Raw genomic sequence first — 26,173 nt, forward strand, 5'->3', positions numbered from 1 at the left:
TTTACCAGAGAAACTGCTTTTAATCGAGTCCTATGCAATTTTACAGTACTTTTTTTTCAGCCACTTAGACTGGCAAGTTAAGTGAATGCTGCTGTTCCATGTATTTGAATTTGATTTTTGAGTGATGTCTTTAGCATTGGGAAAACAGTCTAATATATATCCATTAAAATTATTAAAGTGTCATAAAACTTATAAAAGTAAGCCTAGTTAGTCACTTTTTTGTATATACGTAGTACAGACTTGTCTTGGAAAAAAAGTGTAACAAACAAACATTAGAAACAGTATTGAACTGGAAAATAAAGTAATGGTATTGATGCAGGATGCTGCTACTGTTTTCTTCAAATAGACCATCAAACCAGCAGATATTGCTACTGTTCGAAAACTTGCAAAACCTCCTCACCTAATTATGAGGATCATGGACTGCTGTCTGCTACTGTTCCAAAAGCCATTAGATCCTGTTACCATGGATCCAGAAAAGCCCTGTTGCAAGCCATCGTGGGCAGAATCATTAAAAGTAAGTAGAGTTTTCAAACAGTGTTTCTTAAACATCAGAAAACGCAACTTGCATTTTAGTTTTATTTATGAATTAAAACAGATTTATGATGCTGTTTACTCAAAACAGGACAGAATTTTATCAAAAGGCAAAATAACAGTTTTAACATAGGCATAGTACATAGAGTTTATTTAGTATCAAGTAGGTGAACTGCTTACACACTTTTTCAGTAGGAGCTTTAGATTTTCCTTTCCCTTTCATTGCCATATCACTTGATGGCAAATAGATAAATCATACCAATCATGTTAAACATACATGAGATGAAGTTGTTCTGGAAAACCTCTCTTTAGGAACATGTATATTCACATTTAAACAGTCTTTTTTGATCCTCTTGGGCTCCTTGACTGCTTGTAGGACTATTTAACTAAGAAATAGTAGCTCTTCCCATTCTGCATTTTAATATTCCTGGCCCAAATTTCTTGGTCAGACAGATATTTCTTCAAGCTGGCATTTGATCTTCTCTCAGGATACGCTTTTATTTCTGTGCCTTCTCCTGCCATTCTTGAAATTCTAATCTACCTCTATTGTTGTATTGATTTACCAATATTTTTGCCTCAATTTTTTTTGTCATGGAAATTAAGAAAATTTGCTTTTTAAAGCTTTCTCAGGAATTAAGAAATCATCAAAGTGTTTTATTTTTCACTGATGTAATGAAATGAAATAAACAGTTATTTCATGAATTTCCATTAATACGTTAGACTTCTGTTAGAAAAAAAAAATTAAACCAAAGTTCTTCACAGAGAGAGTTGTTAGACATTGGAATGTGTTGCCCAGGGAGGTGGTGGAGTTACCATCCCTGGAGGTGTTCAAGAGGGGATTGGACGTGGCACTTGGTGACATGGTTTAGTAGTCATGAGTTCTTGGGTGACAGGTTGGACTTTGATGATCCTTGAGGTCTTTTCCAACCTTATTGATTCTGTGATTCTGTGATAAGATCATTTGAGTAGCACAGAATCAACCTGTTAGTCATATTGTGACTCATATTGTTACAAATTATTTCCCTTTCCAGAAGAATTTAGATCACATTTTAAAAATGCATGAGCAGTTTTTTTGGCATTCTTCAGGTAAATTACAAATGTATGTCTGAGGCTTCATCTTGGTTCAGATTTTTTTTTCATGACATTCTGCTTCTTAAACGTTTTTCAAATGGCAACACAGGGATTTGGAAAAGGGAAAGAACATCAACAGCTTTCAAGCCTAGTTACTAGAGTGTAATTGCGTAAAATTTTAAATTAATTAAACGCATGTAGGAGGAGTTAACAATGAATAGCACACATATATTAACTATATGAATTACTTCTTTTTACAGAAAACTATAAGAACACTTTTTAACATACTCACCTATGAATAAATGTTTGAATGTAAAATGTGTAAATAGCTTATAAATATCCCCTGTTGGTTTTTTGCAGCTTATGAGTGGCCCATTTTTGCAGAGTCTACAGCAGTTTCCTAAGGATTCAATCAATGAAGAGACAGTGGAATTACTACAGCCTTACTTCGACATGGAAGACTATACACTGGAGTATGCTAAAAAGGTGTGCGGTAATGTGGCAGGACTCCTCTCTTGGACACAAGCCATGGCAATATTTTATGGTGTTAACAAAGAAGTCTTACCTCTTAAGGTAATACATTATCTCCTGCTTTGTTTTCTTTCCATGTAGTGTAATTTTATGTTCTTTAGTAGGAGTAGAATTTAAACAATATATTTGGATAACTTTACTCAGACAATTGTCTGTAGACTTTATTGGCTAAGGATGGTAACAGCAGAAAAAGCTGTATCCTCTTCTTGATTCTAGACAAAACAGAACAAAAAATGAGCCTAGATTAAGTTTATGGGCTTTGGTTTGCTGTGTACAGTGAAAGGTGTTTTCAGTCGTTTTATTGTGTTGTATTTACTTTGTAAGTGTTTTCAAAAAGTTGTACCGGAATGTTCATTCTTCTCTGAAGTGTCCTGCAGACAGATATTTTGCGTCCATGTTGCCTTCTTTTCTGGAGGATCTGACATTTTAGAGAGATTCAGAGCTCACATCAATAAAGGAACTGTTGCAATAGTAGGAACCAAACTGAGTGAAACATTTTTAAGAGCCATTTTTTACTTTACTGTGGTTGTTCTTTTCAATGTCTGTGAACATTTGAATAAAAAAATTATCAGAGGGAAAGACGGTATGGAAACTCAAAGGCAGTGATTGTTGCTTTTTGGATTCTAAAATGAGTGTTTAACCTCTACATGCAGCACAGTTAAAAAAAATAAAATGGGAAAGCATCTGTATAATGATTACAAAACTTTTCTATGTGGTTTTTTCACAGTAATACAGGTTGGAGGAATAAAAAAAAAATCATTAGTTTCCTATGTTCAACATAAATATTAATTTGTGAGCAATGGGAGTGTACACTGGTTTAAGACCATGGTTTTCTAGTGGATAACAGCTATATTGTTAGTTGATAAAGGACCATTTTCCTATTGTTGTGATATTTGATTGCTACAAATGTACAAATAAAAAAGAAAGACTATAGCCTATAACCAAACAGAAGATTAAGTGATTGTTCTCTAGCCAACCCAGTATGTAAGTTGAAAAACTTCACTTTTTGAACCAGCTTTTGAAAATGCACTTCTTGAAAAAAAAAGAAATGAAGCTGACAATATATATTAGAAACCTTGAGTACTACATTGCAATTTAACAAAAAATAGTATCTGCTATGTATCTGAATGGTTTTCTGATCGTTTTAATAATTATAAAAATATTTATATAAAAATAATTTTCTTGTGATTACCAGCCTAAAATAATCCATCAAAGTATATTAAAATCTTGTACAATTATTGTTTTAATATTTTTTATCTTTTAGGCTAACTTGGCAAAACAGGAAGGCCGCCTGAAAATAGCCAATGCAGAATTAGCAGAGGCTCAGGAGGCATTAGATGAGAAGCAAGCTGAACTGGATAAAGTGCAGGCAAAGTTTGATGCAGCAATGAAAGAGAAAACGGTGAGATACCAGTGTTTTAGTGTTATCAAAAATACTTGCATGCAATACTGTAATCAGGAATTGATACAAACATGCATTTAGGGCTGGCTACCTTGAATTATGGATGAGTTCAGATATAAAAGTAAGAGATTTAAATATATGTTCTCTCATATTTCCTAATTTCTGTGAGTAGGAACATGTTAGACAATAGATTCAGTTACTGTTCTCGAGAATGAGTTCTATATAAATAAAGTAGTGATAATAAAGATAAGAGGATAAAAAATATATAAAATAACTTCAGGTTTTTGCATTCTGTAATTTTTCATTTTTAGGACTTACTGGATGATGCAGAAACATGCAGAAGAAAGATGCAAGCAGCCTCTGCACTTATAGATGGACTAAGTGGAGAGAAAGTTAGGTGGACTCAGCAAAGTAAAGAATTTAAATCGCAAATTAACAGGTATCAAATTCATCAGAGAACAAAACAAACAAAAGAAAAGTGTGAAGACTGAAGAGCTTGTAAGCAATTTAGAATTTTTGATAGTTCTACTTAATTTTCTTCCTGGAAATTAAGTGAATTATCCTGAATTTGAATTGTCTTCCCATTAGCGAATACCTGAGTGCTTGTATTTCAGTTCAGAACAATGTCTCTGATTTCAGAATTTATTTGCAAAGGGGTTCTTTCTCCTTCTGGAAAAAAAGTGTTTATAACTTTTGATAAATATTGTATTGCAGACATATTTTTTAGAAATAAACTGATTTCCTGCTTCAATTATGAAAGAAGGACTAGTTGTAATCAGGACTTGATTACCTCTTAGACTCATGAAAGTAATGTTTTCATACAGTACTGCTTACAAATTTTGCCACAAAAGTATTTTGGAAACACGGAGAAACTATTTGCTGTTCTCAAAGAGCAACGGCTGTCTCCTTAAATTATCCTCAGAACAGACATCAAAATGTTTCAAAAACTGGTTGTCTAAATCTATAGAATTTGAAATTGTACCTCATATTTCAATTATGGTTTTGTTCTTTTTCTAGACTTGTGGGAGATGTGCTTCTCTGCACAGCTTTTCTTTCGTACTGTGGACCTTTTAATCAAAACTTCAGGAAGCTTTTGATTAAAGATTTATGGGAAGCAGAGATGAGAGCCCATAAAATCCCCTTTTCTGAAAATTTGAACCTGATTTCTATGTTGGTAGATCCAGCAACAGTAAGTTCTTACTGTTTCTTGGGCTTCTTCTCCAAAACAACATTGGCTTGCTTACAACAGAACTGTAATCCCCAGTATTACTGTGCAGTGTAGTTCTATGATTTCAGAATGTTCTTGTCAGTTTCCTCTCAACATCTCAGTACTGAGCAATATTTAGATAGATTAAAAAGTTAATATTATAAACAAGTGACACATCAGACAATTACCAGTGAGATAGTGCAGTTTCAAGCATCTTATTTTGAGAACCCCTCACCACAGCTATAGATCATATATCTACTAAAACAGTGGGTTTGGTTGTTAGGTTTTGGTTCTGTAAATATTATCTGGGTTTGGATTCAAATAAATTTTAATCTCAGGGAACATTTGAAAAAGAACACATAAACTCTTTTCATTCAGTGTGAATGTATGAGAAATCAAACAGAAGACAATGCCAGAATCATCAGGTTTCCTTCAGTAAATATTAAGCCCCAAAAGCTGTCTTAACCTGGTTTTCTCTAAACCAATCCCAATGTTTAATTTGGTTGTCAAGGTGCTATTTGATTTTCTTAAACTTTTAAAATATATTTTTTTCTAATGCTATATAATTAAAAATTCCATTTTTAAAAGTACTACTTTTATTTTTTTTTAATATTCTTCAGATCAGTGAGTGGAATCTTCAGGGACTGCCTGGAGATGATCTCTCAATTCAGAATGGTATCATTGTCACTAAGGCAACTAGATATCCGCTTCTGATAGACCCACAAACTCAAGGAAAATCGTGGATTAAAAATAAAGAAGAGGGAAATGAACTACAGGTAAGCAGTGTTTTAAATGAATAATCTGCTGCATTGTATTCCAGTTTAGAAGGGACCTCAGGGTCCTTCATACTTTATTGCTTTAAGGTGTGTCTGCATTTAAGACAGTGTAACTCACAACTAATACATATCTGAGATAACTTTAATGACTGGCAATGATATGGATGCATCAGCAGGGAACTTGACAAGAACTGTAAGTCCTGTTCATGATCTTGGAAAAGTTAGAATACCAGTATGAAATCTAGCAAGGCTACCTCTTCCTCAGATGTGTTCCCCATACAGAGGTCAAAGCAGTGAAATTGCTAATTGATACTAAATTGGGCAACAGTTAGTAAGATTACAGATAAAGGCAGGATAACTTAACAGCTTTGAAAATGTAGGCCAAGTACTTAAACTCATGCAGTCCAGAATTTACAACCCAAGATGGAAGTCATACATGAGGTTATTGATGCAAAAGTAAATTGAGGACAACCAATTGAAAGCAAACCCAAGACAAATTTGTCCACCCTAATCTAACTGCAATTTTAGTAGCACTTTTATAGCTTAAGCCATTAGGGTTGAATACTCTATTAGGACAGGTTAACATGGCATGTATTAGAATGAGTTAATTGGTAAATCTTCCATTGCTGGCCTATGAATATTCTGCACTGTTTAGGGAGAACATGCTGCTCCAAGCTAAGGAACTGGCAGGAGTCTTGAAGTCAAGGCTGATTAGGAAAGCATGCAAGGATGGTTGGGGAAAAACAACAGCTAAAACTTTAGTAATGATCCCTGGGGGTGCCTGCAGATACATGTGCAGGAACTTTCATTCTTACGTAAGTGGAGGTAGGGTTTGGCACTTCTCCCCTCATGTTCTGGCCAAACATGCAGGCACAGGGGCTGGACCACCATACAATAAAAGGGGAGGCTTCTCCCCAGGAGCTTGAGCAGCTGTGATATTGAGGGACCTACTTCCCCCCATAGGGATGCCCACGAAGAACTCATACCTGCCAACCTTTGACCAGTGCAGCTGCATTGGGGACAAGCAGTAGCACCTGGATCTTTGCCTCTATGCTTGCATTCAGGTTGATATGTGTGTAATTATTAAGGATTAATAAAGGGACATACTGAACTTTATCTGAGTGTGTGTGTGAGTGCCTTTGTCTGCAGGTCTGGAGGGGCCCAGACCCACTTTGGAATCTAACTAGAACAGATGCTCATGAAATATAATACGAAGGCATTCATGTGTCACCTGGAGTTTGTATCACAAAAGAATTTTTCGTAAGCAAAGTAGCATGGGAAAAAGAACCTGCGTTTTAAAAACGTTCATCTGAACACCACAAATCTCGTATTCTGCTGGACCGTCAAAAATTTTCAGGCTTTTAGGATCTCTAGATTTTGAAGATTTCAAATCTTGGAGAAAAATGAATGCAAAATTGTTGCTTATTATTTTAACATCGATAAAGCAAGCTGCAGAACGAGAGAAAAGTTGAGGCTGGAAGTGATCTCTGGAGATCATCTAGTCCAGCCTCTCTGCTCAGTGGAGGATCTACTAAAGTTCCCAATATGCTGTACCAGTTTAATTTGGTACATTATTCCTCTTACAGTTAATTCTGGCATATTATGTTACCAACAGTTTTAAAATTTTTAATTCGCATTTTAAGGGCACTTTTCATTGTATACACAAGAAATATTTCCATATAAATTGCTACAGCATTAATTATTTTCTTTAAAATTCAGCTAACAAACCCAATGAAAATAGCTTTCATAGTTAGATCTATGATTTTCATTTAAGAATTTGAAGAAGTATTTTTGTCCTTAAGTCAATTTATAATTTACTTTTTGAGGTAACGACTTTGAATGACAAGTATTTCCGTACTCACCTAGAAGATTGTCTTTCACTGGGACGATCACTTGTGATTGAAGATATAGGTGAAGAGTTGGATCCAGTCCTTGATAATATATTAGAAAAGAATTTCATGAAATCTGGAACTTCTTTTAAGGTTAGTAATCAAACAAATTGATTGACGATAACTTCTTGATGTAAATGGTGGATGAGCCAACTAGGAGAGGAGCCCTGATGGACCTGATACCTGATACTCACTAACAAGGAGAGTCTGGTTGAAGCAGTGAAGGTTTAGGGCAGCCTTGGCTGTAGTGATCATGAGATGGTGGAGTTCAGGATCTTGTGTGGTAGGAACAAAATACCAAGCAGGATCACAACTTTGGGCTTCAGCAGGGCCAGCTTTGGCCTTTTCAAGCAACTGCTAGGGGAAATATCATGGGACAGGGTACTAGAAGGTAAAGGGGGGCATGGTAGTTTGTTACTATTTGAGGACCACTTCTTCCAAGCTCAAGATCAGAGTATTCCAACACGTAGGAAATCGAGCAAGGGAGCCAGGAGACCTGTGTGGCTAAGTAGGGAACTGCTGAGCAAACTCAAGTGGAAGAAGAGAATCTACAGATCATGGAAAGAGGAGCTGACCACTTGGGAGGAGTATAAGAGTGTTGTCAGAGGATGTGTGGAGGCAACTAGGAAAGCTAAGGCCTTCTTGGAGTTCAACCTTGCAAGGAAGGTCAAGGACATCAGAAAGGGCTTCTTCAAACACATTGCAGGAAAAACTAATACTAGAGGCAATGTAGGCTCTCTGCTGAATGAGGTGGGTGCCTTGGTGACAGAGGATACAAAAGAGTTACTGAATGCCTTCTTTTTCTCCATCTATACTGCTGGAGACTGTCCTCAGGGAGCTTCAGACCCCTGAGGCCCCAGAGGAAGACATGACAAAGGAGGAGTTTTCCTTGGTTGATGAGGACTGGGTTAGGGAACAGTTAAGTAATCTGAACATCCATAAATCCATGGGTCCTGATGGGATGCACCTGTGGGTGCTGAGGGAGCTGGCGGAGTGCCAGACCACTCTCCACTGTCTTTGGTAAGTCATGGCAAAGAGGAGAGGTGCCTGGGGACTGGAGGAAGGCAAATGCCACTCCAATCTTCAAACAGGGTAAGAAGGAGGACCCAGGTAACTATAGACTGGTCAGCCTCACCTCTATCCCTGGAAAGGTAATGAAGCAACATATCCTCAGCACTGTCCTTAGACATATCAAGGACAATAGGGTCATTAGGAGCAGTCAACATGGGGATACCAGGGGGAAGTCAAGCTTGACCAATGTGATAGCCTTTTATGAGGACACAGCCAGGTGGATAGACGATGGTAGAGCAGTGGATGTGGTTTATCTTGATTTCAGTAAGGCATTTGACACTGTCTCCCACAGCATCCTCACAGATAAACTGAAGAAGTGTGGTCTGGATGATCAGGCAGTGAGGTCGATTGAGAACTGCTTGAAGGAAAGAAGTCAGAGAGTTGTGGCCAATGGGATGGAGCCTAGCTGGAGGCCTGTATCTAGTGGAGTCCCTCAGGGGTCAGTACTGGGACCAGTACTATTCAATATATTCATCACTGACCTGGCTGAGGGAACAGAGAGCACTGTCAGCAAGTTTGCTGATGACACAAAACTGGGTGGAGTGGCTGACACACCAGAGGGTTGTGCTGCCATTCAGTGAGACTTAGACAGGCTGGAGAATTGGGCAGGGAGAAATCTAATGAAATTTAACAAGGGCAAGAGTCTTGCACCTGGGAAAGAACAACCTCATGTATCAGTATAGGTTGGGGACTGACCTGTTGGAGAGCAGTGAAGGGGAAAAGGACCTGGGGGTCTTAGTACATGGAAGGATGACTATGAGCCAGCAATGTGCTCTTGTGGACAAGAAGGCCAATGTGTGTATTAGAAGGGGTATGGTTAGTAGGTTGAGAGAGCTTCTCCTCCCCCTCTACTCTGCCCTGGTGAGGCCACATCTGGAATATTGTGTCCTGTTCTGGGCCCCTCAGTTCAAGAAGGACAGGGAACTGCTTCAAAGAGTCCAGCGCAGAGCCACAAAAATGGTTAAGGGAGTGGAACATCTTCCTTATGAGGAGAGACTGAGGGAGCTGGGGCTGTTTAGTTTGGAGAGGAGGAGACTGAGGGGTGACCTCATTAATGTTTATAGATATGTAAAGGGTGAGAGCCAAGAGGATGGAGTCAGGCTCAGTGATGCCCAATGACAGGACAAGGGGCAGTGGGTGGAAGTTGAGGCATAGGAAGTTCCATGTAAACATGAGGGAAAAATTTTTCGCTGTGAGGGAACATTGAACAGGCTGCCCAGGGGGATTGTGGAGTCTCCCTCTCTGGAGATACTCAAAACCTGCCTGGGTGCATTCCAGTGTGACCTGGTATGGATGATCCTGCTCTCTTAGGGGTTGGACTAGATGATCTTTCGAGGTCCCCTCCAACCCCTAATATTCCACGATTCTGTGAAAAGACCTGGAATAAGTAGTTAGCTTTTGCGAGGAATTATATTTTACCCTTTCATTCCAAACCTTTGCTGAATCAGGTAAATTTTGTATTCAGTAGAGTAGTGAAAAGAATCAAACAGAGCTAGCAAATTATAGGAGATGGAACCTCAGCTGAGTAGTAATTTCATGAGTCTAAAATTAGAGTTTAACTACTGACATTACTACTGAAGATTCCAAACTGGAACCAGTTATGTTTATCCTATTGAATACTTAAAAACTTTTCTACTGATTTTCAAACAATTTCCTTTTATGCCCTTCAATAGATTGAATAGAATTGAAAAGATCTCTCTTTTGTTAATGTTAAGCACTGATTGTAGGAACTGGGGAATCTTTAATCTGTAATGGAGTTGTTTTCTCATGGAACAAGCCAAAAAATGCAAAGGTTTATTAATTATCTTAAGTATATTCCCAGCTTTGAAAAATCATGAGTCTTTCTGACCTTTGTTAGATCAAGAAATCACTCCAAATTTTTAAAACAAACCCTCTTCAAATATTCTGAAACAAAATTACTGCACATGCTGTATAATTCCACAGGTCTTTTTCTCCATCTTAATTACCTGGCTGGTAGACCAGACTATTGATGATGATGAAAATAAAATGATTGTTATTTCTGGGGATTAGTTTTACTTTGAGTGTCAGAACAAACTATGCTTAATGGAGTGGTTTGGTCCTACTCCTTCTTAAGCAGGAATTTGAGGTGGCCTTGGAATGATTCAGTGGTTAGATTTCATTGTGCACATACTGCTTTTAAGTTAAATTGCTGATTTGGAATATTTTAACTTCTATAAAAAATTCTGTCTAAAATTTAATAAATTTGCAGTTATTTTAGAAAGATCATTTAAAATCTGCTTAGTCTTAATAAATATAGGATTTATTTCCAATATGTATGTTCTGCTGTTGGACCAAGTACTTTCTTTGTTCCCCTGAACACAAGAGAACAATGATTTTCCCAGAGGTTTTTGCCATATTTAATTTCAGGTGTGATTAGAAACACAAAGCCTAAACCAAATGGTTCTAAATCCATTAATTATAACCCACAGTAGAAATAATCCCTATAATTACCTGCATGGGAATGCTACTTTTATAACGTATCCTAACTGCTCCTTTTGGTCATTGGTTGTTATTTTCAGGACGAATTTGAATTATGAAATAAATTTTCTTTCTCTGACATTTCAAATAATGTCTTTTTTTTTTTTTCCCAGGTCAGTATTATAGATTCAAATAAAGCTCTTTCTGCTCTGCTTAATACTATGCTAAATTGTTCCACAGGTGAAAGTTGGTGACAAAGAAGTAGATGTTTTGAGTACATTTAGACTGTACATAACTACAAAGCTACCTAATCCTGCTTTCACACCTGAAGTTAATGCAAAAACAGCAATTATTGATTTTACTGTTACTGTGAAAGGACTTGAGAATCAGTTACTAAGAAGAGTAATCCTTACTGAAAAACAGGTAACCTAGCAAAATATGCAAACCGTAGTGATACTCTTTTTTTAAAATGCAACTGGTTTTAGTATGTAGGGAAAAACAAATGTTCAAATGAAAAAAAGACATCAGTGATTTGCTATTTTTTTTCAGATTCAGTATAGAAATTTCCAAATATCAAAAATATACCTAGAAGATCTGACTGTCAGTATGACACAAACAGTTAAACATAAGCATTTGTCATCTATAAGATACTGAAAAAAACACTGTTTAAAGACAAACAAGAAAACCCCACAAAAGCAACAAAATGAAACAAAACAAAACAAAACAAAACAAGAGAATGTTATAAAACCTGAGAAAGTAAAATGCACATTTCATGCCTGAATCCAACTCTTCACCTATGTCTTCTATCACATTTCATGAACTTCAAAAATTAGCAACTGAATTTCAGGTATTACAGTCCATAAAGTGTCATGTCTTTTTCTTTTCTTCTTTTTTTTTTTTTTTTTTTTTTTTTTTTTTTTTTTTTAATTACAGGAACTGGAAGCAGAACGGATTAAACTCATGGAAGATGTAACTTCCAATAAGAGGAAAATGAAAGAACTGGAAGATAACCTTCTGTATAAACTAAGTGCAACCAAAGGTTCTGTATCAAAGGATTAAGCAGATCTGAGAGATTAAACTGATTTACATTAGAATCTTTCAATAAAAAAAAAACCCTGATTTATCCATCCAAGATACAATAGGGGAATATCTAATGGCAGAAATTTGAAGTATGGTGATTTACCAAAGTAAGAGGGATTTGGTGGATCATATACACTATGTATCACCATATGCAATCCTAGACACTAAGCATTTTTAACACCTAAACAAGTTTTGTAAAACAAATAAAATAATTTTCTTGAGAGCTTTCTGTCCCTCACATAAGAAAAGGTACCTGATGACAGGCAAATCCTTAATATACTGAAAATGCAAAATAAAATAGGCTAGCTTCAATGGTGATGAAAGTATTTTGCAGTATATTAGGAGACTGCAAGTTACTCTCTCTCTGGTGGAAAAAAGTGGTAACTTCCAACAAACTGATCAGTAAGTACCTGAGATGCTGAAATGCTGTGTGTGACCATTGCCTTCAGGACCTTAGGTCTTTTGAATTGAGTGTACAAAACAATAAACTTTAAAATAATTGAAGAACTGTATATAAATATGTATGACATGCAAAAGAAACTTGACTTCTTTGGTACATGCTGTAAAGCTGCTGGCATCGGTACATTCATGTGTAGGTTGAATGCTTTTCTTTAGCATGTTGAACGTAAAAATAATTTTCGGTGTTATATATCCTATTTACCATTTAAAAAGCTTTCTGAAATTCAGTACATAATTTCCATTTGTTATAAATAATTCCTGTAATTTGGCTTTTTGATATGTACATATATGAAGTGAAAAAGTTGTTATGAAAATGTCCTAAACATCCAATATCTTACTTTTTAGGTTCACTAGTAGATGATGAATCCTTGATTGGTGTTCTCCAAACAACTAAGCAAACAGCTGCTGAAGTAGCTGTAAAGTTGTCTGTGGCAGCAGAAACTGAAGTGAAGATTAACACTGCTCAGGAAGAATATCGACCTGCTGCTACACGGGGAAGCATTCTTTATTTTCTTATTACAGAAATGAGCATGGTCAATAATATGTATCAAACTTCACTGGCTCAGTTCCTGAAGTTATTTGATCAATCCATGGTCAGGTGGGAAGACACAGATTTTTCTACTATGCAGATATTTGTTTTTCTAATGTATTTACTGTAATTAACATGCTTTCTTTGTGCTTTGTGTTATGATTCAGATCTAAGAAGTCTCCTTTACCTCAGAAAAGAATCAGAAATATTATTGAGTATCTTACCTTTGAAACTTACTCATATTCTGTTAGAGGCTTCCATGAAAACCACAAATTCCTCTTTACCCTCCTCCTGACATTAAAAATTGATCTTGAGAGAGGACATGTGAAAAACACAGAGTTCCATACACTTAGTAGAGGTAAGTTTAAAAAAAAAAAGTAGTAGGAAGATGAGAGACAACAGAAATAAACTGAAAAAGGAGAAGTTCAGAGTGCGTATAAGGGGAATTTTTTTCATTATGAGGACGGACAACCATTAGAACACGCTGTCTAAAAAGGTTGTGCAGTCTCTGTCCTTGGAGATTTTCCAGACCAGACAGGATAAACACCTGATTTTATCTCATAGCAACCCTCCTTTGAACAGGTTGGACTAGAGACCTCTTGAAGTCCCTTCTAGACTAAATTATCCTATGATTTTTTTGAAATAAATGCTAGGTACACAAGTGTGCAATTAGTACCCCACTGAAGATTACAGAGGCCAGAAAAACATAATTTCAAAAGAAATATCAAATATATCTTGATGCTTAATGGCATATTTATTCCATTAGAACGTTTCTTTCTACAGGAGGTGCAGCATTGGATCTACAGGCTTGCCCACCCAAACCATTCCGCTGGATTCTTGATATTATGTGGCTAAACCTAGTGGAATTGAGCAAACTTCCACAGTTTGAAGAAATTTTGAATCAGGTGATAGATATGATGAGCTAGCTATAAAAATAATGTTTATTTTATTGAAACATACATGAATTTATATGCACATAAGTTTGCAACATGTTTATCAGCTACATACAGTTACAGGTTTTTTTTAGTGTCCTAAGCACTCCTTGTCAATCAGGCTGATAGCAAGGACACTTGCTGGGACAGCATTGGTCAGCCAAGTCCACTTTGTGATAGCGTTTAGTGCCCTGAAGACTAGCAGAGATTTTACCTACGTTATGTATATGCAAGTGGTCCTGGCTGTTTCCAAACTCTGTATCAAAGCATGATCTGCATGCAAATCAGCCCATTTCCTCCAGGTTTTGGTCTCTGGGATATCAAAATAGGATTTTAATTTAGGAAAATGTTGGAAGAATTCTAGTTAGGTCTTCACTCTGGTCTGTTAGGGCACCGGAACCCAAAATGCATGCTACTGCACTTGTTAACATTATTTAAATTTGTTATGGGGCTATGAATTACATATTTTCCTTTTAATTTGTAGATTGTAATGGTTTTGTTATGAGACTTTTCTAGAATTGACAAAAACAAAGTTTTAGACTACAAAACACTTAGACAACTACAAAAGGCCTCCTTATTTAACTAACCTTTTAGCACTAACTTAAAACTGCCATATATTCAGAAATTGAAAAGTAATAAATAGAGATGGAATATTAGATAGTGCCAACTGGGACATAAATTTAAAAAATGCAAGTAAGAAATTAATATCTCTTTTGTATTTATTTGCATCCATTATATATGCTGTTCTATTCGGCTTATATTAAATACAACGGTATCAATATTCATTGAAGTACAAACAAAAAATCATTTAAAGTAAGAAAAAAGCTCGAAAATGGTATGCCTAGGTTGTCTGTGTTTTACTTCTTTCCAGTTACAATTGTTTTTCTCCTGTAAAAATTAAGCTCTCCACTCCCAGATGCCAAACTTAATTTAATGAAGATCTATTCCTCTTTAAACATGTAGACAACTCTGTTCCTTTTTGCACTTACTACTTCAGGATTACACTCTCCATTACATGAGAGATGGTACAAAGGAAAATGTAATGAAAGCTTAATGATTTTAGTGAGTCAACTAAATCCTTTTAGGTCAGTAACATATCACTGGCTGTGGCCTAGCTTTCAGATGATATCTCCTGTGAATACTCCCCTAGCATGTGCTCAAGTTGATGTGGAACTGAACTCTTTGATTATGGTTATGAAAAAAATTTTTTTCCTTATACTTGGATTGTAGTTCAGAAAGGGACAATTGATGTTTATGAATCACTCCAGGTGAGTTTCATTATAGGAAATACATAGTTGGAAGAGTTCCCTGTGTGTTCATTTCTCACTTCACTCCCAGTACATTCTTGGTGTAGGTCAGTCAACTGGACATCACTTCTTGTTTTCTAATAGGCTTATGGCACTGTATTTCAAAACATATGTCCTTCTTGTAGTAGCTGACTTTTCTCAGTCACTGCATTAAAGGCACAACTCATAGCAATTTTCGCTATGTTCTGTCCACAAGCAGCCCTTGTCCTATAAGGCCATGGGTTCTAAAAAGTACCTAAATAATAATTGTATTTGTGGTCGGACTAATTCTTTCTCAAGTCAAAAGCTCATTGGAGTTTGTTATTTTTAATTTGTGATTCATTAGCTGGTTGGATTGTACTGGGACAGATTTTTCTGTTCTTCTTAGTACTTTATGATCAGAAGGAATAAATTAATCACAGTATGTTCCTCTTGTAGTATACAGTCCTTTTGTTATTTACTGATTTTTCTTCAGTAGCTGCCTGGGTTTGGGTGGAGAACAGATTACTTTAAGATCCTGCATTTTAGTAGTAAAATTTCTGCTTGTAACATCTTAATAGCAATTCACATGGTGTATATCTTAAACACTAGAGGCTTAATGCTACTTGTAATATATCCTGATATAATAACAGACTCTCATTACAACATATAGTTACAAGGAGATTTTACTGCAGATGAAATATGTGTGCTCGTGTAATAAATTTAGATAGCCTGTAATGAAAAGGGATGGAAAAGTTGGTTTGACAAGGATGCTCCTGAAGAAGAAATTATTCCTGATGGATATAATGAGTCACTTGATACCTTTCGCAAGCTTTTACTTATCAGGTGAGCACTTTCAGAAATTTGAGACATACATGGTTTCATCACATGTCTCAGTCTATCAGTATGCTATTATGGTAATATTGTGATTTTAATAAATTTCTGGGTAAAAAGAAATATGATTTCATTTACTTACATGAAATATAATTTAATCTGCTCACTTTGCTTTTATGTTATGACAAACGGAAACTGAGAACTGTGTTGCAGTCTTGTCCAAAATGCCACTGAAAAGGTACAATCACTCAGTTCTCAAAATATTGATTTTTTTTAAAAATTTCTTTTACAATGAACTATTTTTAAATAACTTTACATTAGTAATTAAAAACAAAGACAAAAAGCAAAAACACCATGTGAAAAGTGTGCTATAAATGATTTGATTGCATCAGCTAAGATCTCTGTGGCTCTCTCTGGGATAGAAAGGATTTTCCCAAAGCAGCATTCAGCTGCCTTATGCATGAGATCATATCTTACTACATTCATTGTATAATTTCCAACAAGTAAATGAGACACTTAAACACCAGCAACATTAGTTACTTGACCATGATTTGGTTTTGGAGCAGATTCAACCTGTACAGTAAAAAAGGCCAGAATTTCATGTCTTGAAGCAAAAAATCTCTATTTGAAAAAAACAGAATTTCTGATTTAAGTCTCTCTTTGCAACAGTAAGAGGTAGTGAGTTTGTATCTTAGTCTGTATTTTAATTTCTAGGTCTTGGTGTCCAGACCGAACACTTTCCCAAGCCAGGAAATACATTGCAAATTCCCTGGATGAGAAATATACAGAACCCGTTATTTTGAATTTGCAAAAGACTTGGGAGGAAAGTGACACGCGAACACCTCTCATCTGTTTCTTGTCTATGGGATCTGACCCAACTATTCAGATTGATTCCTTGGCTAGGAAACTTAAACTGGGTATGAAAGTAATTGTTCATTGTCATATATTCAGGATACAGAAGGGTAATGTAAATCATTTCAGAGATTTTTTTTTTTGTTCTGAAAAACGTTTCTTAAATTATGTTGCACTGTTTATTCCTGAACCATCATTTCAGAGGTAAAACAATATCTTAAATAAAAGATCATATGCTGAGAGTCATTCTGTGATCTTAGACAGTGCAGCCTTATTTTTTAACTTCTAGCTGTAAGACAATATTTACTTTTTTTTTTTTTTTTAATTCTGTCACAATAACAATACTGATTTCTTCTTTTAACTGTGGCTAATGCAAAATTCTGGAAGATTACTTTTACAAGTTTCTTTGTAATAAAAAATACCAGCAGAATCTGCTTTTGTATATTCTGGACTTCATGTCTACAGTATATGGACATTTTGAAAAATTGTGCATGAAAACTGAGGAGCAGATACTTATATTCATTACATTAGTCACATTAATATGTTCAAAATGCTATTTCGTTACCATGCATTGTGCTTGTTTATATGTTTTCATTATCTACACTTAAAAAACTGGGATTATGCGTCAAATGCTGTGACTTCATTAAAATTTGGCACAAATCCTCCCTGACCATAATAACATTTGTCAGTATTTCACTTCTACAAACACTGTAAATATTGTGGATGTATATTTTAATGTTATTTACAAAGTTTCAGTCCTTAGACAATTTATACATAACAGTATAATGAAGGAATTCTACTTTCATAAGTATTTATTTTTGCATAAAAACGTGCTTGATTTTGTCACATTTAGATCACTGGTTTTTTGAACTGGATTGGAGTTTTTACGGTTTCTGAAGAATACAAGTTCATTAATCATTTATTGTTAAATGTGTTGTAGAATGTAGGACCATTTCTATGGGTCAAGGACAAGAAGTTCATGCTCGCAAATTTATACAGATGTCAATGGAAAAGGTGGGAAAACTGCAATATATTTGTTTTAATATTCTTTTACACTTTTTTTTTTAATGCAATCTTCAATATTTTGCATTTCCACCTTCCTATCAGGCATAAAGCAGGAGTACAGCACCACTTGTTATACTCACTCGAAGAGACCTGAACTGACTTGTGTTCAGGAAAAGTTTTGATTGCTACTTGTTCACGGAGGAACCCACAAACCAGGCAGCAACAGCTGTCAGACTCAGAAATCCAAATTACTCAGCACTCCTTCCAAGTTAATTAAATTACAAGTTTGGATGTCAGTCAGGAATATGCTACTACACAACCGATTAAGCTTTAACCTTAAACTTTCAGGAATTTTCTTTCTAGAATGATGAACCAAAATGTGAATGTGCTCACTCATAAAGGGAAACCTCCCATTCCCAGTTTCCCAAAGGAAGGAGTGAGGACTCAGATGGCAGATGAGATGATCCGTAGATGGCATTCCATTCCAAGCAGAGAGGATCCAACTGCCAGGCTGCTAGCTGCTGTGAGGAGACCAATTCAAAATGGCTCTATAGGGCTCTATTTATACTCTAAAATGAGGATGCGATGGAGTCAGTTCTAATTAGTTGGAGGGCTGAGCCCACACAAATACAGGGTCAGAGACTGAGCACAGAGATGCTGGTTAATGTCAGAGAGGCACCAAGGTTATCTTTATCAACCTGTAGCAAGCCTCAGCCCTTTTGTCACTTGTTTGTCAGGCTTTTTGTTTCTGTCAAGGTGGTTGTACCTGCCAGGCTACCCTATTACCTATTTGCTCACCAGTATATGCTTTCAAATATGTTCAGGGGGAGTATTCATCAAAAGATAGGTAAAAATTTAAAGATAGAATCACTGAGATTTAAAATCCAATTCCTCAGAATATTTGACAACTATTAGATTCCCTGGGTCTCTGGAAGCACGAATGGTGAAAAATGAGGTCGTAAGACAGAACACTCTGCAAGAACAAATGTCCTTTTGAGACTGTTGGAGATTCATGATCAAGACAGTTTCAGATTGCCAGCTGAACTAAACAGCTGTTTTGTCACTTTATTCTCTAATGTTCAATCATAATGAGATGAGGAAATGGTTCTTTAGACTTCTGCATAGTTCTGACATCTTATTCTGACTTCAGTCATGAAGTGCTTCAGAGCCTTTCCAGGACTGTCTGTCTTTCATGCAGAGAACAGAAGAGGTCCAACTGTATTATAGAATCGTTAAATAAATTGTCATAGAAGGGACCTTTAAAGGTCGTCTAGTACAACCACTCCCCTGCCATGAGCAGGAACATCTTCAAGTAGATAATTTCATGCTGTCCACGTGATATCTTCATTTGAGACAAGAGAGGTATATCTTGTCAGATATTTATTAATTTGACTATAATACAGTCTGTTTTGTCTTTTTCTATTATGGACAAGTATATAATACTTGTATTTAGCCTTTACTGCACACTTGCTAGACATTACTGTATAATCCAAGATTCTTGGTTACAGAAATACTCTATATTGTTTCTCAGTAACCTCTCAAGTCCCATCAAATGCTGTGACACCAGTAGATAGAATATAGATGTGTCCCACTTTAGAAAAAGAATTCTATTGATAGAAGATGTCATTTTTTGATGTGCAAATGCATACATACATATCTCATACTTCCTTATATCTAGAATTGTCATGATCAACCTCCAGTTCATTGTAATAATGAAAACTGGAGAGTCCCTGCCTTTCTCTTGCCCTCAGTTCAGAGAACAAGGCTATTCAGAACAGCACCCCAGTAGAGCTACTAGTAACAATTTCTGAAATCAATGCCTTGGTAGTGTACATATTTTACAGAGAGAATGATATGTGAACATCAGATTTAAAAGATCAAAATAAAATTAGTGACTATGAAGACAAATATCTGGGGTTTTTCTTACCTCAGGCCATGAGTATATAATATGATTAAAACTGCTGTGCTCTGTTGCAGGCAGATAATTTTAAAAAAGTGAGCCTGGTTCATTTATAAATGTGACAAAATGATTTAAGATCTTCTTCTTAAAAAAAAAATGGATCCCCATGAAAGAAGGAAAAAAACTCCTTCACTTAGGTGTTGATTTTTGTTCATATTTTTGTTGTTGTTTGTTCGTTTTTAATATCCATCAGTTCATCATGGATATTTCAATTATTTTTTGTCACCAATGTTATTTATTTCCTTTTAAATGAGCTAAGCCAAAATTGCCAAAATGAAATTACAAGCTGTAATGAAATCCACACATCACTGTTTAGAACTGATTAAACAATGCTCCATTTTAATACCAGGCTCCATTTTAATATCAGACTTCTAAAGTGATGCTATGAAAGTTGATTGAATTTAAATTCATAAGCAGAAGTGCAAAGAGATAATAATCAAAATAGAGCTTTCATGCAATTTGAGAGCTGAACAAGATAAAAATTAATATGTGGAGATTGAATTTAATGCAAATACATTTATTGGAAATAAACTAATAGCACTTTAAAAGTTTGAGTCTTGTTACCACCTCTTTACACTTTATATTATGTTATTAGCATATTTTTAAAAAGATAAATTCCTTAGAGTTCAGCTGTTACTTTTCCACTCACATCTGATGGCAGGATTGTTTAACACTAGAGTTTTGCTGGGAGAGGACAGGAATTACTTCTTTTTGCCACTAGGTAGCACTGATAGTTTACTTAAAATACTATCTCTGAATATGTTAATTTCATTATGAACAATGGGATGTGGAAATAAATTTTGCACTAACTCTTCCCATTTGCTTCAACTGTTACAATATCATATCATACAAATTATAATGCATATTAGGAACAAAGTTAAAAAAATTCAAAATCCTCAAAAACAAACAAACAAAAAACAAAAAAAACCCAACCAAACCAATTCATGCAAGACCAAATTTTATTCTAATATAGAAAGTTGATTTTAGCATTATGACTAATAACTTGTTCTAAATTTTATATGGTAATAGTCGATATTCTTGTTTAGGGAGGCTGGGTGTTACTTCAGAATTGTCATCTTGGACTGGATTTCATGGATGAACTAATGGAGACCCTTCTTACTGCTGAGATACAGGATGAGACGTTTCGAGTTTGGATAACTACCGAACCACATCCTAAATTCCCAATTACGTTGCTACAGGTTTGTTCAAATATTTAATTGAGGTACCTCATGCCATCAAAGTTATTTAAGATGTAAATGGAAGCAAAATAAATAGGAAAACAAAACCAAAGTCAAGAAAAAATAAATTCACCTTACAATGCAAATATTACTTTAAGCAGGAAAGTGACTTACTAGTAACTGGATGTTCTCAAAGATGCATGATGTGTTTGTGATTTCACACTAATTCTATACACAGAAACACTTGAATCAAAACTGTGAGGCTTTACTTGTATCCCTTTTTGCCCAACCAGATGCCTTGTGAACAGATTATTGCTCTCAACTGCTCTTAGACTCCTCCAGATTTCCCTATCTGAAATATTGAAAAGTGGACAGAACACACATAACACATCTCAAAGAACATAATCTACCAAGAAGTAACCTTGTTTTTTTTTTGGATAGACTATAAATGGTTGTTCTGTACATTTCAAAGAGACGTTTTTCATTAATGTCAGGAAAATTGCCTAAACTCTTACAAAGTGCAATTAAGTCACTTATGACGGTTCCTAGCATTCTCGCAGTGGGTCATAATGCTAGTTCATGTCTCCTGTAATGTCTATATGTTGACACTTCTGTGTTCGCAGACCCCTTTCCTCTTAGTAACGGTGGGAGTCTCCTTAGCAGTTCTCATTCTCTCTCTATAAAAATAGATACCATACTTGATACCTAGGATGTAAACGGGGAAAAGGTTTCCTTGAATGAACCTAGGAGACAATCTTTGGTAAAAAATGTATTTCACTGTGGAAAAAACACTCTGTCTAGAAAGGTATCTGTATGGACCTACACTCTCTTGTATTCTCTCAAAAAAAAATGAAAGCATCCTGCATCTTCAAGGGGTTTATGAATAGTGAGGTATATACATACACACTTTGCAAAAAGTGAGAATAGAGAAGTGAAAGAGTTGAATCTCTCAGAGAGAAGATGAATCTTCACTGGATTTATTTAAAATGCTTCCTGTGATTTCCCAGTCCATAGTGTCACATTAACTGTATCAGCCTCATCTCAGAAGAAAGGAGAGAATAATTTTCTTTTCTTTATACAGAACATTCATCAAAAACCAAACAGGTTATCCCTTGAAATACTGGGAAGACTGATTCCCAGTTAGTCCAATGCTCTAGTTTGTTCATGTGCAGATAGGTCCTTTCAGAAGACTGGACCTTATCACTGAGATTGCTTGGGCTCTGCAGCCCAGAAATAAGTTTGTGAGACTGAAGTTGAAAAGTTGTTCCTTAAAAATAATTTAACTTCTTTACCATAAACATGGAGATAGTAAAACTGCCAGATGAATTACATATTCATGAGGGTCTTTTATTAAATGTCTCTCAGTAGTAGAAGCAGTTCAGAGCTTTGCTTGCATTCAGCCCATGGGGAGCCTCGTATCTACTATCGTTTCAATGTATGCTACCTGCCATGTTACCCAAATTAGCCAGACAAATGCTTACTGATGGAGGAGCAAAGTATTTAGTTTTTATTTAGGTTCCTTCAGCATTTGTAAGTGTGTCATAGAACAGAGATTCTGGGAAAGTCAGTCTGTCTAAACTAACATATTCAGTTGTGCCCCATGAACATTACCCAGCACTGGAGTGGAATTGTCCATAGGGGTAATTAGTTACAAGATTCGCTGACTTGAAAACCCGTGCTAGCTAATACTCCTCAAAAACCTTGCAGGTATCATTTGACAACTGAAATTTTATAGCAACTATTCCCATTAGGCATTTTCCATGAAATTAAGGGGCTATGTTCTGCAGGACTGTGGCAGTTTACTATCACAAGTGTGAATTCCATGCCTGCTGCCCAGAGTGCCCAGGAACACTCTCAAATGAATCTAATTTACTGCTGCAGGTATAGCCAGAGAATCTAGGGTAGCTGCTGTGAATACAAAGATCTTATCTGAGGAAGTGAAATTTCTTTTTATTTCCTGTGAAATCCTGGGACCAGAAATATGACAGAGTTCTTCTCTGGATAGTTTTCTTTTATCATTCCAACATGCATGGCAACTGTTTCCAGGTTGTCAATGGAAACAAATAAATGGACAAGTGTGGGTGACGGTTCTGAACAATATACACTGGAGGTCTATATTCAGAATATTTTGGGGCCTAATCTAGTGTGTCATGCTTTTATGCAGTTTATAGTAAAGCTGCATGTCAACTTTTTCTCACCAGTGCTTCAGCTATTTACTTTTTTTTTTTTAACTAATAGGCATTTTTTTAATGTTCTTGTATTTGTTTCAGTAAACAAATCTAATTCCTTTATCTGTTTCACATGACAGATTGCTATAAAGTTTACAAATGAACCTCCCCAGGGTATACGTGCTGGACTGAAAAGAACATTTTCTGCAATTAATCAGGATCTGTTAGATGTTACCAATATGCCTATGTGGAAACCTTTGCTTTACACTGTAGCCTTCCTCCATTCTACTGTTCAGGTATTTCTTATGAGGTCTGCAAACAATGTTATAATATATGGAGTCACTTTAACTGAGGTTCTTGAAAATACACATTCTGATGTTTATTGTAGCATCATGTTGCAGGGCAGAAGCTTTATTTTCTGTAATCTGTATTTCAGAGTTCCTTATTCTCTTAATTGCTTTTAAAAATGTACGCAATCGTACTCAATTTTCATTCTATGAGAGTTTTTTTTCTCATCTTGCTTTATCCGTCCAAAAGGTAGCAATTTGGTGTAAGGCAAAAAGCTCTCTCTTCAGTCAATAGAAACATATATAAGCACTCCAAAATAGAAAATCAATTTATCTGTCTTAGCTGTCTCTCTATAGAAGAGAGGGTAATTTTTTAAAGTTATATCACTCTGTCCATTGATTTTAAAGGTAATCCAGATGCCTTGCTTAGAGTAGCTGCCTAATATCTAGACAGATAACATTAAATGCAGTTCAAGCATTTACTGTCTTATTTTTATTTTACCTGTGTCAATGTGATTTCTATATTAATTCCAATGTTAGCACAATGATATCTGTACTTGGTACTTAAAAGATATATAAGTTTTGAGATCACATTAATTACCAGCATTCTGAGCTCTCTGAATATACTTCATTTTCATCAAGGATCTCAAAATAGTTATGAAACACTATTTAAGCCCTAGGCTCTATTGAGCTGCTTGTAATTTCAATGTATCAAGGAAGGACAATTTGTTGAACATCCCTATTAAGACACAGGATTCTGCATTCTTCTTCTCCTTCTACCTTTCTATAAACAGAAAGTTTATGTTTTCTGTTTATGTTTTATAAACATAAATTTCTGTATGCTGCCTCAGGATTATACTGTTCTTCTCATGGAACTAGATCTAAGCGTATTCGTCAATCAGTACTTTTAAAAACTATTATAGCTATTCATCTGTTCAGAAAATTTATTTATAGATTGCCAGTGAGCAGACTATATATATGTTGTCCTTCCTTTAAACTGACTGATTCCTAGTATCTTTGATGACAGGATTGCTGTGATAAATATAGCTTAAGAAGTAATTCAGGGATTTTGACAGAAAATCATTATACCTTTCTGCAAGGTATTACTGGTTAATGCTGTCACATCTGCTTATAAACAGTACTTGATTTTGAAAAAAATTAAAAGGGTTGTTTTTCAGTTCTAGCTCTTTTCATGTATTGTAGCTAAGGGACTTTAAAAATGTTACTGAAGTACATTTCAAAGACTGTCAGTCATTGTTGACCTGGTAATTTAAACTTAAATATTTTACCATATAGTTAATTTTAGAATGTCAGTATTGTGCTGTTTATTAATTTAATAAATGTTGGCATTATTTAGCAATTTAATTCTTAGCTTCTTGGATTAATTTGGTTTACATTCTGAAAAAAAATCAATGTAACTGAGGTGGCTAAAACAAAGGTGTTAGAAATCTAATAGTGTTGGATGTTTAAAATATTTGGCCTGCAGATTATATTCCCTTGCTTATATATTTAAGTCTTTTGCTATCACTGCAAGTGTAATACTTTTGTTTTCAATTTTGTATGCAGTAATAAATTTTAATAATGTAGTGGTGGCAACCTTATAATAAAGTTGTGAATTTTGAAACAAGTATATTTATCGCCCATAGTGTAACTTATGTGGCACATGGTGCTGTCCTAGGCTAGATTCCTTTTTCAGTTCAATTCTATGCTCCACTACTATTATTGAACTTTAATAATGGCACAAAAATATGTGTTGTTTCATAAATAATTTTGGTTTTAATTGTATTCCTAAGGAACGACGCAAGTTTGGGCCTTTGGGTTGGAATATTCCCTATGAATTTAACTCAGCAGATTTTACAGCCAGTGTGCAGTTTATACAAAATCACCTAGATGAATGTGACATCAAGAAGGTGAATACTCACATTTGCATACAGTATATTTAATTTCTTTGTACAGTATCTGGAATTGGGTTTTTCTTCATGTTATTCTTTATAATAGTTCATTCATGGCTATTCTTTCAGTGCAACTTCTAACAAAGTTTCAGACTCTGTGAGACAGTCAGGCTGAATATTTTGTGTGATATTATCCACATAAAAATGTGTAATAGTAAAGAACTTCAGAATTTGGTCTTGGTATTTTCAATACATTATCAGGTCATATGACTAATGAGATACATTTTTAACAGCAAGATCAAGCCCAACTTTACTTTAAATTGTAGAACTGAGCTCAGAAATTACATTAGAAATAAAGTTTTGGTTTTTTTTTTCTCCCACCTGATTATTTCAGCTTGCATTTTAGAGCATTTTGAGCTTCAGATGTTACAATTTTACAGGCTGGAACTTTCTTCTTGCACATTGTAACTACAGTCTTTCATTTACTACATCCAGGGGATATCATGGAATACAGTGCGCTACATGATTGGAGAAGTACAGTATGGAGGCCGAGTCACAGATGACTTCGATAAACGTCTTCTTAATTGTTTTGCAAGGGTAGGAGACCTTGAAAATACAGTTATTTTGGAAGCTGCAATAAAAAGACTTTCTTTTTGCTGAACATGCCCTTCTTCCATCAGTTTATAAGACTTTTCAGAGTAAAATGGATTTTTCAAAACATTCTTTGGTACTGAGGTTCTTCCTCTTGATTTCTCTTTAGTGAGGAGCAGAAGCTGTTAAAATTACACAGCTGGAATTTAAACTTAGAATACATA

At 35.4% G+C, this 26,173-nt stretch overlaps 1 protein-coding gene across 1 annotated transcript in view; it reads left to right on the forward strand.

Annotated features, from left to right (window-relative positions):
- The window catches only part of DNAH8 (dynein axonemal heavy chain 8), a 147,888-nt gene that overhangs the window by 110,956 nt on the left and 10,759 nt on the right, over window positions 1-26,173 (forward strand). The window contains exons 68-86 of the mRNA XM_054397009.1: window positions 347-514; window positions 1,963-2,175; window positions 3,398-3,535; window positions 3,847-3,974; window positions 4,553-4,724; window positions 5,363-5,518; window positions 7,345-7,500; window positions 11,158-11,340; window positions 11,851-11,956; window positions 12,802-13,054; window positions 13,153-13,343; window positions 13,769-13,890; window positions 15,910-16,028; window positions 16,731-16,933; window positions 17,809-17,882; window positions 20,880-21,032; window positions 23,320-23,475; window positions 25,260-25,376; window positions 25,854-25,955. Coding sequence (XP_054252984.1) covers window positions 347-514; window positions 1,963-2,175; window positions 3,398-3,535; window positions 3,847-3,974; window positions 4,553-4,724; window positions 5,363-5,518; window positions 7,345-7,500; window positions 11,158-11,340; window positions 11,851-11,956; window positions 12,802-13,054; window positions 13,153-13,343; window positions 13,769-13,890; window positions 15,910-16,028; window positions 16,731-16,933; window positions 17,809-17,882; window positions 20,880-21,032; window positions 23,320-23,475; window positions 25,260-25,376; window positions 25,854-25,955 — 2,910 coding nt within the window. The remainder of the gene's footprint in view (window positions 1-346; window positions 515-1,962; window positions 2,176-3,397; window positions 3,536-3,846; window positions 3,975-4,552; window positions 4,725-5,362; window positions 5,519-7,344; window positions 7,501-11,157; window positions 11,341-11,850; window positions 11,957-12,801; window positions 13,055-13,152; window positions 13,344-13,768; window positions 13,891-15,909; window positions 16,029-16,730; window positions 16,934-17,808; window positions 17,883-20,879; window positions 21,033-23,319; window positions 23,476-25,259; window positions 25,377-25,853; window positions 25,956-26,173) is intronic.

This window comes from Indicator indicator, chromosome 2 (genome assembly GCF_027791375.1).
Source record: "Indicator indicator isolate 239-I01 chromosome 2, UM_Iind_1.1, whole genome shotgun sequence".
Lineage (NCBI taxonomy): Eukaryota > Metazoa > Chordata > Aves > Piciformes > Indicatoridae > Indicator > Indicator indicator.